The sequence below is a fragment of the Bison bison genome, unplaced genomic scaffold, assembly GCF_000754665.1.
Source record: "Bison bison bison isolate TAMUID 2011002044 unplaced genomic scaffold, Bison_UMD1.0 scf7180017864310, whole genome shotgun sequence".
NCBI classification, from domain to species: Eukaryota; Metazoa; Chordata; class Mammalia; order Artiodactyla; family Bovidae; genus Bison; species Bison bison.
In genome coordinates, this window is record NW_011494882.1 from 836,717 (window position 1) to 852,313 (window position 15,597).

General features: G+C 37.7%; 1 protein-coding gene across 1 annotated transcript in view; it reads right to left on the reverse strand.

The window, feature by feature from the left end:
* The window catches only part of ARAP2 (ArfGAP with RhoGAP domain, ankyrin repeat and PH domain 2), a 201,877-nt gene that overhangs the window by 108,410 nt on the left and 77,870 nt on the right, over window positions 1–15,597 (reverse strand). The window contains exons 11-15 of the mRNA XM_010852420.1: window positions 11,402–11,601; window positions 5,211–5,296; window positions 4,262–4,444; window positions 1,718–1,892; window positions 1,105–1,239 (exon numbers count right to left, since the gene is read on the reverse strand). Of these exons, the coding sequence (XP_010850722.1) occupies window positions 1,105–1,239; window positions 1,718–1,892; window positions 4,262–4,444; window positions 5,211–5,296; window positions 11,402–11,601 (779 nt within the window). The remainder of the gene's footprint in view (window positions 1–1,104; window positions 1,240–1,717; window positions 1,893–4,261; window positions 4,445–5,210; window positions 5,297–11,401; window positions 11,602–15,597) is intronic.

Genomic DNA, 15,597 nt, shown 5'->3' on the forward strand with positions numbered 1-15,597 from the left:
CGACCCCATGGACTGCAGCCCACCAGGCTCCTCCATCCATGGGATTTTCCAGGCAAGAGTACTAGAGTGGGGTGCCATTGCCTTCTCCGACTGAGCCACTAGGAAAGGCCAAAAATCTAATAAAGTATAGTTTATCCCAGTATAACTCTGCTAAAGGTTATAATTTTCTTTTTTTGGACAAATAAAGCCTTTAATTGAAATAATCACTTCAAATGTATGAAGATCACGATTAAAACTCTAAAGGGAGTTTTTCATCCTATTATTCCTCTGACCAAGTAATATGGTTGGATTTTACCACTAGGGAATTAATACCTGCCCTCCGAGTCTCCGAAGTCCACCATCAACTGGCCTGCATAACTTAATCTCTCTTAAATTCTTTCTGTTCTAGTAAGACAGAGCGCATTATATTCTTCCTGCCTACTTTCTAATATTAGTTTGAATGTATATAATGTTAGCCTGTGTCTTACTCATTTTTGTTTTCCTAATGCCCAGCAAATGCCTGACACAAGGAGTGAAATGGATAGATAAATACCCACTATGATTCTTCTAAGATCAATGCCACAAGCCTACAACAGGTTGTTAAATCAATTAGTTCACATCATTTTTTGGAAACCATGCTTAAGCTTTATTTTACTTACACAGACACACACAACTACAATCAGAACAAACTCAACTACTTGAGACCACTTAGTATGCTGACAGAATATAAACCAAAGACTTGTCCGTTCTTCCTACATGTTGACATTTATCTATATTATCTCCCCAGCTGGGGGGTCTGTCCCGAAGGGAAGGGGCTGAATTTCACATTTCTTTGGAATAACTCTTAAATCCTGAAGCAGAATTGGTTGTCTCTGAGGTAGATGTCAGAGAATTCTGCTGAGAATTAGCTCAGCATTCTGAACCAGTAGTAAATTTTTGCTGCAGTGCATGAAATAATACCTGTGCCTGGAAACATTTATAAATCCTGAAAAAATAAATATTTCTCTACTGCAAGATCAAATCTAACATCTCAAGGGGAAAAATATCAAAACTTAAACCTAATTGTTTTGATAATGAAATAAAATTTTATCAGATGACAAAATCTAAAAGGAGCAGAAAAGATACCTTCAAGCAGTTTTTTTTCTGAAGAGAGTTTAGAAGCACCAGCAGGAGCCTGATACAAAAAGTCACAGAGGAACGTAGACTGGGAGGACTCTTGATTTAATCGACCTTCAGAATATATGTCATGTTGAGGGAAATCTAGAAAAATTACAGAAATACCACATCTGAAATCTGAAATGTAAACAATTTTCCTTTGGCTTATGAATATGTTGATGAGTTCTGAGATAGAAGAAAAACTACTTCAAATATACTGCAGAATAAAGACACAGAAACATTTATTTTGCTTTGCATAAAATTTGCAAATAAGCACTTTGGTTGTGTTTATTATTCATACATGAAAACTGGATTTAATTTTAGTGAAAATGATTACATGGGATTAACTATTTTAATCTTCCATTTAGATGATTAAAGACAAATAAAAGATTGATTTCCTAAACTTTTCCTTGAAAGCAAATAAAACATGGGTCTTAATAAGCATCTTCTGTCTTTCTGACAATTACATTTTCTTTTCATTTGAATGGTGTTTCTGATTTGATAAATTTACAGATTTGCGCTGCAGTCCTTTTAAGGATCTATCAGGAGAGACCAGGTTCATGAAGGCATGAGAGGGACTAACCTGAGAACTTGTTATGGTAGAGAAATTCCATCTGCAGACTCTGCCCTGCCTTCTTGGCCAGCAGATAGGGGGTGCTGTGCTCAGGATCACCTGTTGCACACATGACATCTGCTCCACTGAACAGCAAAGCCATTGTTTCCAGAACATCTGGTTTCACCACAGCAGCACACAGAGCCTGGTCAATAAAAGAAAATACAACTTCTAAGTGAAGAAGATATAATTCTAGCAATTAAAATGCAAGAAAGTCTGCCAATTCGTTTATGAGATGAAGTTTGTATTTCTTTTTAACAAATCTAATAATTATTACGCCCTGAACTAACCAACAGGTAACAAAGGCCTGGTTTACATGAATTTAAATTTCAACAGAAGATCACCAAATGTCTATTCATTTTTTTATTGCAGTGATGTTCCAAATCTTCAAATCCATTATATCTGCCATGGAAGATATTTTCTGTATTTTACATACTATGATAATGGCAATGCTCAGAAACTTCAAAATACTTCAAATGCAGTAATGAAGTATCCACTAAATATTTTGTTTGCATGAATGTTTCTGCATGTGTGCTAACTTGCTTCAGTTGTGTCCAACTCTTTGCAACCCTATGGACCGTAGCCCACCAGGCTCCTCTGTCCATGGGATTTACCAGGCAAGGATACTGGAGTGGGTTGCCATGGCCTCCTCCAGGGGATCTTCCCAACCCAGGGATCGAACCCATGTCTCCTGCAGCACTTGTTTTGCAGGTGGATTCTTTACTGCTGAGCCACCAGAGAAGACATCAGTCTTGGCAATGATTTTTTGGATATGATAGCAAAAGTGCAAGTATCAAAATCAAAAATCAAGTGGAATTATAGCAAACTAAAAAACTTCTGCATAGTGAAACAATCAACAAAATGAAAAGTTAACCCACAGCACAAGGGAAAATATATTCAAACCATATATTGCAAAAGGGTTAGCAACCAAAATATACAGATAACACATGCAACTCAATTAGAAAGAGACAATCCAATTTAAAAAATGGGTAGAGGACCTAAATATACAGTTTTCCGATGAAGACATCCACAGAGCCAACAATTTTTAAGCAGTATCTCCTCAATAAAGTAATTTTTAAAAATTATTCACTGATGTGAAGAGTACCATTTTTAAGAAGCTCAATGTGGTAGTAAATCCTAACAGACAGACATCCCTATATATCTTGAAGAAGAAAGAAACAGCTAGTAATTAAAGTCAAGCTTATCTAATATCTTAGCTCAAGGTATCTATATGGTGTGGCAGAAAAAATCTCCTTTGGGGTCATCAGTATTTACCCTTTGACAAGATTCCTGTCATTATCAAAAAGAGAGAATGCATTGGGGGGAAAATATGCCCTAGTTCTCCAATCTTGCCAGTTACTTCCCCAAATTCACAACTTACTATTTATGTACTTTTTATAGGCCTCTGATACATAGAACTAGATTAATTATAACCCTTGGTTATACCTTGTTATCACCATTCCATGCATGTCTAGTATAAATGGTCAGTTATTTTCATAGAAATTAGCATCTGTCAAAGTATCACCCTAAACAAAACTAAATGACGTAGCAATAACCTATATATGACTGCCCACCTCTGTCCCATCTCTCTGACTCTCCCCTACCTTACGTATAGATTCTGCATCTTGCATTTATTGTACATCATTGCTTTAAAATAAATTGGTGGCCTCACTTTACTAATACCAAAGATGTATAAAGAAGCAAGAACCTAATTTATGGTAACTAAACCAATAGAAGAGAAATATAAAACAACTGTATAAATCTTATAATTTCTAGAGAAGAAGTGAAAAGGTCTTCATTTTCGAAAATTTTCAGCATAATGCTCTTTACTTGGGGATGCTTATCCAATAAGCATTGACACTGAATGCATTTTAAAGAACTGAGAACCATGAAAGCATACTCTAGTCATAGAAAAGTGTATGTTTTCAATATCTATACATAGAAGAACCTTCTGACACACAAGAAATTGAAGCAGTTGATTCTTTTTTAAAAAGGAGGGCAAGATGTTAAACAAATTCTTTGCTAAAAGAGCAATATAGAATGGTCACAAGAAGACCTAGAATCACTCAGCCGAAGGCAAAGGACACTTGTAATCAAAGGCACTAAACAAACTACTGTTTATAACAATAAACTGAGTAAATGAAGTTCATTTTGTTGACACCAAGTCAGCAGCATACGAGCTGAAGTTATTATGTTCAATATCCTGTCCCTAATATGGGGAACGTTGTTTAAGTTTTAACTGGGGTGGGTGTACATCAGATAGAAACTTCAGTGAGGGAGGAAAAGTTTACTTGCTGTTGATAATGAATCCTCAAGTGAAATGAAGGGAAAAGATCTAAGGCGCAATGTTACAAAAGGCAATAAAATTAAACAATAATTTTATGAAACAGCAAAATTTTGAAAAATTTTTTGAAATTTTCAGAAGTTTATTTTTTTAAACATGTTTTCAAAACCCTTGGCACACACTTAAAAAGACCTTAACATCCATGTCTTTTGTTACATTTCACTGGTTACCTTATTTAATTCTTCCTTGGTGAGAGACGCCAAAAGGGTTTTTCTGAATCTTCCTTCTTTGTACTTCTGAGTGATAAAATTTTTTCTCTTTTCTACTGAACAGTCCATGTGTAATTCTTCATCTTTTTGAAGATTACCAGCCCAAAAGTCATTAGCTCTTTTGTTTCCAATGACAATGAAAAGCTGAATTATCAAATAATTACAAAATGTATCAATTTAAACAATATATTTGAATCTGCAGAAAACTGAGTCACATGACAAATTAAAGCACAGTTTAGTGTAAAATATGCAAAAAATCCAAAAAAGACCCAATTTTTTTCTGGAAGATGCAGTGTGAAAGCAGACAATATTTCTATTTAAACAGCCTAGCTGCTCTTAATAATGGTAAAAGATTAGCTAGAAAAGAAACTGCAAGCAACACAAATTGCAGCAAAAGCATTATTACTTTTTGAAGCTAGCTCACACTGAGACAGATTCATTTAAAATGGCTGAGTAGGTGGTCTAATATGGTTGAGAGCGTTACACCCGAGCACAGAATAGATGCAGGAGACAAGTTGGACAAGATCGCAGTTAATGACAGAGTATGGCCGAGATAAAGAATAGTCAATTTTGCCAAATGTTTGTATTCACCACTCTGATATTTTATCCATGCTGGGTTAAAAAGAAAGAGTAAATTCTGGCTTTAAAAAGAGCTGCCAAGCCTTTTAAAGTAGTTATTACCATTAAAGCTCCTTGCATTTTTTATTTTTATTTTTAAAGTAACTACCTCATTTAGGAAGCATTCTGAAAGTTAAGGTAGAAAGTTACTACTATACAACAGGCGATAAGCCATTTTTAATACTGTGCTGAGATCTTGATCAGAGAAATCCTAAAGTAACCTCACCCCGCCACCAACTGCACATTTCCTCCCAGATTCTCGCTGATCACACCACAGTCAAGTCAGACTCACCTCAATGAGCTCATTGCTCCAAATGCTGGCATCCATTTTCAGACTTCTAACCTTGGAATCTTTTGGTCCTAAAGATCTATGTTGCCCTGTAGACCAAAATAAATAAATAAATAAATAATAATAATAATAATAATGATAATAATTCTCTTTGAATTTCTATGTACATGTATTTTACCATTAAAAAGTATGTATGTATATATACATGGCAGTCTATATTAACATTAAAACACATGGACATCACCAGATGGTCAACACTGAAATCAGATTGATTATATTCTTTGCAACCAAAGATGGAGAAACAAAAACAAGACCTGGAACTGACTTTGGCTCAGATCATCCACTCCTTATTGCAAAATTCAGACTTAAATTGAAGAAAGTGGGGAAAACCACAAGACCATTTAGGTATAAATCAAATCCCTTATGATAACACAGTGGAGGTAAGGAATAGATTCAAGGGATTAGATCTGGTAGACAGAGCGCCTGAAGAATTATAGACTGAGGTCTGTAACACTGTACAGGAGCCAACGATCAAAACTTGCCAAAGAAAAAGAAATGCCAAAAGTCCAAATGATTTCTTCCTAAGGAGGCTTTACAATAGCTGAGAAAAGAATAGAAGCTAAAGGCAAGGGAGAAACGGAAAGATATACCCCACTGAATGCATAGTTCCAGAGAATAACAAGGAGAGATAGGTAGAAAGCCTTCTTAAATGAACAATACAAAGAAATAGAGGAAAACAACAAAATGGGAAAGACTACAAATCTCAAGAAAATTGAAGACATCAAGGGAACATTTCATGAAAGAATGAACATGATAAAAGACAGAAACAGTAAGGATCTAAGAGAAAGCAAAGAGATTAAGAAGAGGTGGCAAGAATACGCAGAAGAGCTATAAACAAAAAAAAGGTCTTAATAACCTAGATAATAATGATGGTATGGTCACTCACCTAGAGCCAGACATCCTGGAGTGTAAAGTCAAGTGGGCCTTAGGAAGAATTACTATGAACAAAGGTATTGGAGGTGACTGAATTTCAGCTGAGCTACTTAAAATCCTAAAAGATGATGCTGTTCAAGTGCTGCACTCACTATTCCAGAAAATCAGTAGTGGCCACATGACTGAAAAAGTCAGTTTTCATCCCCATCCCAAAGAAGGGCAGTGCCAAAGAATGTTTAAACTACTGTGCAGTTGTGCTCATTTCACATGCTAGCAAGGTTATACTCAAAATCCTTCAAGCTTGGCTTCAGCAATATGTGAACCAAGAACTTCCAGATATACAAGCTGGATTCAGAAAAGGCAGAGGAGCCAGAGATCAAACTATGAATATTCTCTGAATCATAAAGAAAGCAAGGGAATTCCAGAAAAACACCTATTTCTGCTTCAATGAATACACTAAAGCCTTTGACTGTGTCGATCACAACAAACTGCGGAAAATTCTTCCAGAGATGGGAATACCAGACCACATTACCTGCCTTCTGAGAAACCTGTATGCAGGTCAAGCAGCAACAGTTAGAACCGGACATGGAACAATGGATTGGTTCCAAATTGGGAAAGGAGTATGTCAAGGCTGCATATTGTCACCCTGCTTATTTAGCGTACATGCAGAGTACATCATGTGAAATGCCAGGTTGGATGAAGCTCAAGGTGAAATCAAGATTGCCAGGAGAAATATCAGTAACCACAGATATGCAGATGACACCACCCTAGTGGCAGAAAATGAAGAGGAATTAAAGAGCTTCTTGATGAAGGTGAAAGAAGAGAGTGAAAGAGATGGCTTAAAACTCAACATTCAGAAAACTAAGATCATGGCATCCAATCCCATCACTTCATGGCAAATAAATGGGAAAAAAAATGGAATCAGTGAGAGACTTCATTTTCTTGGGCTTCAAATCACTTCAGATGGTGACTGCTGCCATGAAGACACTTGCTCCTTAGAAGAAAAACTATGGCAAACCTAGACAGTGTATTAAAAACCAAGATATCACTTTGCCAACAAAGGTCCATATAGTCAAAGCTATGGTTTTTCCAGTAGTCATGTACAGATATGAGAGTCTGACCAAAAAGAAGGCTAAGTGTCAAAGGATAGATGCTTTTGAGCTATGCTGCTGGAGAAGACTCTTGAGAGTCCCTTGGACAGGAAGGAGAATCAAACCAGTCAATCCTAAAGGAAATCAACCCTGTATAGTCACTGAAAGGACTGATGCTGAAGCTGAAGCTCCAATAGTTTGACCCCCTGATGTGAAGAGCTGACTTATTGGAAAATACCATGATGCTGGGAAAGACTGAAAACAAGAAGAAGGGGGCAACAGAGGATAAGATAGTTGGATAGCATCACCAACTTAATGGATACGAGTTTAAGCAAACACCAGGATCTAGTGAAGGACAGGGAACGCTGACGTGCTGCCAAATATGGGGTAGCAAAGATTTGGACACAACTAGGCCATTGAACAACAACAAGAAATATATGTATGTCTGGATTAATATATCTTTTCAACTTAAACTATTACCTACTTTCTTATACCACAGTTGCTGCTAAGTCACTTCAGTTGTGTCTGACTCTGTGCGACCCCACAGAAGGCAGCCAACCAGGCTCCTCCATTCCTGGGATTCTCCAGGCAAGAATCCTGGAGTGGGTTGCCATTTCCTTCTCCAACGCATGCATGCATGCTTACCACAATAGTGGAAGTAATCAAACAGAAATCATAACCAAAAATAAGAAAGATTATGGAAATCACCTACTCAGTCATGTCCAACTCTTAGTGACCCATGGACTGTAGCCCACCAAGCTCCTTTGTCCATGAGGATTCTCCAGGCAAGAATACTGGAGTGGGTTGCCATGCTCTCCTCAAGGGTATCTTCCCAACCTAGAGATTACGCCCAAGTTTCCCCACTGCAGGTGAATTCTTTACCATCTGAGCCACCAGGGAAGCCCATGAATAATGGAGTGGGTAACCTATCCCTTTTCCAGGGGATCTTCCTGACCCAGGAATTAAACTGGGGTCTCCTGCATTGCAGGCAAGATTCTTTACCAGCTGAGCTACCAGGAAGCCCTTTAAAAGTATGTATTCATGTATATGTGTTTATGTGTGTACATGTATGTATGTGTATACATACATAATTTTTTCATTGTTTGGTAATTGACTAGAAATTTTAAATCACTTAAAACTTTATAATGGGTCTGTGTAAATTACATATATGTGAATACAGATATCATCCCTTACTCTTAAAAAAAAGACTAGCAACATACTAGCTAATGAATGTATACTTAAAAAATCCAAAGTGGATTCTTTATTCTACTATTATACCTGGAAGAGAGTAAAAGCCCAACATTCTAGTATCATCAATTTAATTCTGCTATATAAATCATCATTCAGACTTTACTGGGCACCCAGGCCTATGTCAGACTCTTTCTAAGCTGAGGAGAAAAGAACACAAAACATTATTTTGGTCTTAAGGATCTTCTGCCTAATGATCATGAGAAAGTTCATTCCTCTCTGTACATTAGGTAGGTTCCTTTCCTCCCTTCTCTGAGAAAAAAAAATACTCAGAGCACGATGCCCTAGAATTCCCATGGCAAGACCTAGCATAGGTTTGCACTTAAGGAGACTACAAAAAGGCAATACTAAAAGGAGTAAAGCCCAAAGGCAGGCAGGAAGAAAGGATGCTGGAGTAGCCTAAGATTCTGAGTTAAGGCAGTAGGAAAAGAAGTAAAGTGGAGAACAGATTTAGAGATACTTAGAAGGTAAAACCAGGATGGAATCTGGTGGGCTTTAAGGAAAGGGGAAGGGTCAAGAGGGACTCTCAGGCTTGAGTGAAGGGCAGAGTAGATGAATTCTGATCAAGATTTGTAATATAGGAAAATATTCAGTTTTATGTAGTGAGCTGGGAAGCAGTGAGAACTCCACACTATCATGTTGCCTTTGAGGTATCTTGAGCAAATCCAAGTGGAGACCCTAGCAGGAGATACAGGAGTATGGTTTCCAACAGAGTAAGAAACACCTGCTTAAAAAGACTGTTGGATTCAAATGATAAATAACATCACTCAGGAATATCAGGATGAAAGAGATCTGAGGATACAACCCAAGGCAACACATGTTTTAGGAGCAGGCAAAAGATGACCAGAAGAGCAAGAGCACACTAAGAGAAAATGGCCTGCTGGAAGTTGAGGAAGGATGGGAAGTCACGGAGAGGCAGACTGGTCAAGAATGTCAAATACTCCGGAGAGTGCAAGGAATATAGAAACTGACCACATAGAAACTGAGAGGTAAAATACACTGGTAAATGTGTATTTTTATTGGAAAATATTTTTATTGGAGGTGAGGCAGATGAAGACTGATTACAGGATGCTGATGATATAGTAGGAAATTAAAGAAATGAAAACCTGCATAAACTATTACTCTTGAAAGTATCTTCTCTATGAAAGGAAAAAGGGACAGAGAATTATATCTAAGGGAATAATAAGTTTTCAGAGATCTGGTGTTAACAGAACAGAATTATGCAAATTTACATGCTGAACCAAATAAACCATAGTTGAATATGGCTGTCCCTCAGTATCTCAGAGGATTGATACCAGGACTCTCCACAGACACCAAAATCCAAGTATGCTTAAGTCCCTTGTGTAATATGGCCATAGTATCTTCATATAACTTATACACATTCTCTATTATATTCAATACTTTAAATCATCTCTAAATTACTTAAAATACATAATACAATATAAATGCTAAGTAACAACTACAGGTACATCCAAATTCAAATTTTGCTTTTTGGAATTTTTTTCCAATTACTTTTGATCTGGAACCCGTGACTGTGAAAGACCTACTGTACTTAGAGAGTGAATAAGTGATGGGGTAAGGACTCAGAGAAGAGAGGAGAGAAAGGGAACATAAGAAGACAGAATAGCCTTGGACAGACACTATCTCTTCCAATGAGACTGGAAAGAAGAGGTTGGGAGAAAATGCAAAGTCAAGGAGGATTAACTGGGGCTTTTTGGTTGCTATTGATGTAGTTGATCCGCTTTTGAGAACTCCTACCTTAGTAGGATGAGAAATGTGGTAGCACAGAGCTCTGGAAGACTCTGAAGGGTTTGAAGCAACTGTCCTGTCTTTGCTCTGTCTGAGATAGGAGCTCTTCCTCTGCATTGTCTCAATGAAACCTGTGCTCAACTCTATTGCTATCCATATCATAGTCTATTAAAATAACTATATATTTCTGCAGGATATGTCATATTTTATAGATTTAACTCCCAGGACCAGCACAGTACCTGGTAGAGCTAAAGAGCTGAGGAAAGTTTGCTAAGTCACTTCAGTCATGTCCGACTCTGTGTGACCCCATAGACGGCAGCCCACCAGGCTCTCCTGTCTCTGGGATTCTCCAGGCAAGAACACTGGAGTGGGTTGCCATTTCCTTCTCCAATGCATGAAAGTGAAGTCGCTTAGTCGTGTCTGACACTTAGCGACCTCATGGACTGCAGCCCACCAGGCTCCTCCATCCATAGGATTTTCCAGGCAAGAGTACTGGAGTGGGGTGCCATTGCCTTCTCCAGAGGAAAGTTTAGGTTGTAACTAATTTCTCCAAGACCTCCACAGTCACATACCTAAGCTAGGGTCCATTCTCTTCACTCACTTGGACAGCTGCCTTACCTCCCAAATACGAGATGTCAAATAGTCCATAAGGTTTAAGGTCACAAGGAGAAAACAAGTCACAACACTGGTTACTTTCATAAACTTCAACATGCCTGGAAAATGCTTCTATATAATAATTCTCATTGTAAGAGAGAACACATCTTTTGTAACAAGATTAGAAAGCAGAGCAGCACTGAAATGTGAAAAATACATCTTACAAAATATGATTTGGGAAAAGGGACAAATCATACGAACAGTGAGTGTGTTCAGGGTGCATTCTGAAACACATTCATCCCAAATCTGAAAATTTCAGTACTGTCTTTTAAAAATCCATACATGGTCCAGTAGGCACACACACAAAAAATGATTACATGCTTAAAAATCAATTTTTATCTCTAAGCCATGCATAAGAGAAGTATAGAATGATATTTCTAAATTTGATTTAAATGTAATAAGCTTTCTCTGCTTTTATTCTTCATAGCCATTAGCTGGGACACAATATATATGACACTAAAGAGCTTTCGGTGCCGATCTGCCACCAAACAGCGATGAGCATAACTTATCACTAATTACCTGCACACTTTTTGCAGATGACAACACAGAGATTGATGGAGGCCCAGTCAGGATCTGGGGCTTTACAATCTGCACAGCTCCTGTTGGACTCATTGTACCAAATCTTCTCAGCTACTTCATAATCAGAGAGAGTTTCTGCTATTGATTGCTGCACAGCTTCAATCCACTCTTGTTTCTCTTTTTCAGACTCAGCTGTAAAGCTGAAACAATTAACGTTTCTGCATTATCGATCTCCCTTGTAAAGGCCAATTAAGCAGTATGTTCAGTTTGTATATTCATTTCACTCACAAAGGAGACAGCAGCTGAAAAATATGCCTTCCAGGCAGTTGCAGAGTCTTTTCTGTTAAAAACCATCTCATTGAGAAATCTATTTTTTTCCTTTAACTTTCCACGTTGCTTATGACTTTGTTTACCTATCTTGAGCCAAAATTAACATACACATTTTTCTGACCAGGATATAAAAATCACCTTGTTAGGTCAAAAGCTTAAAAGTGAGGCCATGTTTTCTAAGCAGTGGTTACATCATAATCAATAAGAGACTGGCAGAGTTTCAGGACTAAGTGGGTTATTTTGCCAAGAAAATATGCCATAGTCTGAAACTAAGTTATCAAAAACACCCACTAGAAATTTTGATTTTTTTGTCTTAAAAATAGATTTTTTTAATTGGAAGAATGTCCAGATGGCTTTCAGAAACTGAGAAATCGAGAAAGTTTTAAGTGATTAGTATTCTAACAGAATGCTAACTCATTTTTAGCCTCATTCCTATTTATTCCAATTCTTAGTGCTTATTGAGTACCTGAGTGAAAGAATAAAAACATTAAAACATGAGTTCACTCCTTCAAGAATATTTAGAGAGTACTTATAATATGCCAGAAAATGTGCTATACACAGTGCCCCAAACTCAGTTAATGGCCCATAGAACGATGCTTCACACTACAATTTTCTGTTCTGAAGATGAAAATGCTTTGAGATACAATGAACATAACAGAGGACTAATATATCCTACATAATCTATAGAGAAATTCAGTGGCCTCCATGGATTATATTTTTTAATCACTCCAAGTTTCATTATCACTATAACATCTATAAATTCTTTAGTGGTCTCTTTTCTGCTTCTCTATAGAGATTGGTCAGAGCGCACAGGATACAATGGAAAATAGGTTGGTCCCTGTCCCTGGTTCCAGATGTATAGTTCCTCAGATCCTTGGAATCCCCTGAGTGGCAAAAACCCTTTATATGCTAATGGACAGCTTCTGACTGGAGGCTAGACAGCTTCAGCATGGGAGCTGGTCAGCAGAAGACCAAGATGGGACTAGAGAGCTGGAACTTTCCTATCCCTTGACCTCTGGGAAGGGGAGAACTGCGATGCTTGATCATGTTTGACTCTGCTACCGTAGCCCACCAGGCTCCTCTGCCCATGAAATTTCCCAGGCAAGAATACTGGAGCAGGTTGCTGCTTCCTACTCCAGGGGATCTTCCCAACCCCAAGGATCAAACCTGCGTCTCGTGTATTGGCAGGTGAATTCTTTACCACTGGTGCCACCTGGGAAGCCCCTGGGAAGGTGAGACAGGCTGGTAATTGACTTAGTCATCAATGGCCCAGGGTTTCAGGTGGCACTAGTGGTAAAGAATCCACCTGCTAATGCAGGCGACACAGGACATGAGGGTTCGATGCCTGTGTTGGGAAGATCCCCTGGAGGAGGAAATGGGAACCCACATCAGTATTCTTGCCTGGAAAATCTCATGGACTGAGTAGCCTGGTGAGCTCCAGTCCATGGGGTCGCAAAGAGTCAGACACCACTGAGCACCTGCACACACACCCTGGATTTCATCATTCTCACCTATGAAATGAAACCTCCATAAAATCCCCCCAAACAACAGGGTTTGAAGAACTCTGAGGCTGATGAACACATTGAGGTGCCAGGAGGGTGGTGCATCCAGAGAGAGCTTGGAAGCTCTCTGCCACAAACCCCCTGTACTGTGGCCTCTAAAGCTCTCCCATTTGGCCATTCCTGAGCTGCATTTTTTGTAATAAGCTGGTAATATTATTTGAACCCTTTTCCTGAGTTCTCTGAGACATTTTAGCAAATTATCAAATCTGGGGGAGAGAGGGTAATGAGCACCCCAATTTGAACTAAGCTGGGCTGAGTGAGAGTAACCTGAGGACACTCTTCTGGGACTGAGCCCTTAAACCCGTGGGGTCTGAGTCTCCCTCCAGGAAGATATAGGACACCCAGTTGGTGTACAGAGATTGGAGAATTGGCTGGTGTTAGGACAAACCGTTCAAGTTTGACATAATATAAAGCACTTTAAGTAAAAACAGCTTAGACAATGTCTACATTGTCAGTTAAGGCTTGAATTTCCTTTATGAAAATAAAGCTTGTTATTCTTTTTCAAAATTCCAGCCAGTAGACATATTTTAACAGATAATATGGGTACTACAGTTGGTATTAATAGCATTTTTGAAATCATAAAGTAATTAATTGCTAGACCTTCAAAATCCTGTGACAATTGCCTCTAACCCACATACTACTTTGTGGTATGTTGATTATTTGTGACAAGCAAATTAACGTGGTTGAACTCAATAGATATGACTTATGCCCCTCTAAAGCAATGGAGTTACTATAGATTATTAACAAGTATAAAAACATACATTAAGTTTTCTGCTTCACTGTCAAAATAAAATAATGAGTAGAGTACCATAATACAAGATATATACCAAAATGCTAAGATATTTGATCAATAAGTGCTGTGAGTCATTAAGTTCAGCAACAGTTTAAGCTGGAGTTCCTTTTAGAAAATCAGAGAGTAAAATAAATAAATAAATAAATAAAATAAAATAAAATAAAATCACAGAGTAACCATAATTAGGGATTAGTCTTAAAGGAGAGATTGTATTTGATTAGGCTTAAAAAAAGACAAAATAACAATACAGTTTAAAGAAAATGCTATATCTATTTTTATTTTATTCCCTCATAACAATTTTTCATATATTTGTGGATCAAAAATCATCAAGTCTTCTAAGAAAAAAGGCATTATGAAAAGAAACTATTCAAATCTCAAGAAATTTGTATCTTTGCAGGTTGTATGATAAGTCATTTTCGCAAAGTGTTTTTATACACTGGCTAACAAATTACATGATCTGAAAAAGTAAAAATGCAATTATTTCTGTTTCAGGTGTACAGCAAAGTGATTCAGTTTCATATATATGTTCATATTCTTTTCCATTATAGGGTTATTACAAAATATTGAATATACTTCCCTGTGCTATACAGTAGGTGCTTATTGTTTACCCATTTTATATATGAAAAGTGAAAGTGAAGTCGCTCAGTTGTGTCCGACTCTTTGCAACCCCATGGACTGTAGCCTACCAGGCTCCTCCATCCATGGAATTTTCCAGGCAAGAGTACTGGAGTGGGTTGCCATTTCCTTCTCCAGGGGATTTTCCCGACCCAGGGATTGAACCCGGGTCTCCCGCATTGCGGGCAGGCACTTTACCGTCTGAGCCACCAGGGTGTATACGTTAATCCCAAATTCCTAATTTATTTCCCCTTTGGTGGGGATGTTTTCCCGTAAGTCTTTTCTGTGAATCTATTTCTGTTTTGTAAATAAGATCATTTATATTTTTTTTACGATTCTACATATAAGAGATGCTATATGGTATTTCTCTTTCTTGTATATACATACACACACACCACATCTTCTTTATCTATTCATCTGTTGATGGATATTTAGGTTGCTTCCATGTCTTGGCTATTCTAAATAACACTGTGGTGAACAACAGGGTGCGTACATCTTTTTGAATTAAGAGTTTTCTCTGAATATAAGCCCAAGAGTGAAGACTGTAGGATCATATGGTATCTGTATGTTTAGTTTTTTAAAGAGCCTTCCATAATCTTTTCCATAGTGGCTGCATCAATTTATACATCCACCAAAAGTGTAGAAGAGTTCCCTTTTCACCACACTCTCTCCAACACTTTATTTGTAGCCTTCTTAATGATGGCCATTCTGCTTGGTGCAAGGTGGTACCTTATTGTAGTTTTGATTTGTATGTCTCTAATAATCAGTGCTACTGAGCATCCTTGGTGCTTATTGGTAAATTTTTACACACTGGCTAATAAATGACACAATATGAAAAAGTAAGAACGTAATTTTACTGTGTCCTATAAGAAGGCCAGCAATTTGAGAGAAAATAC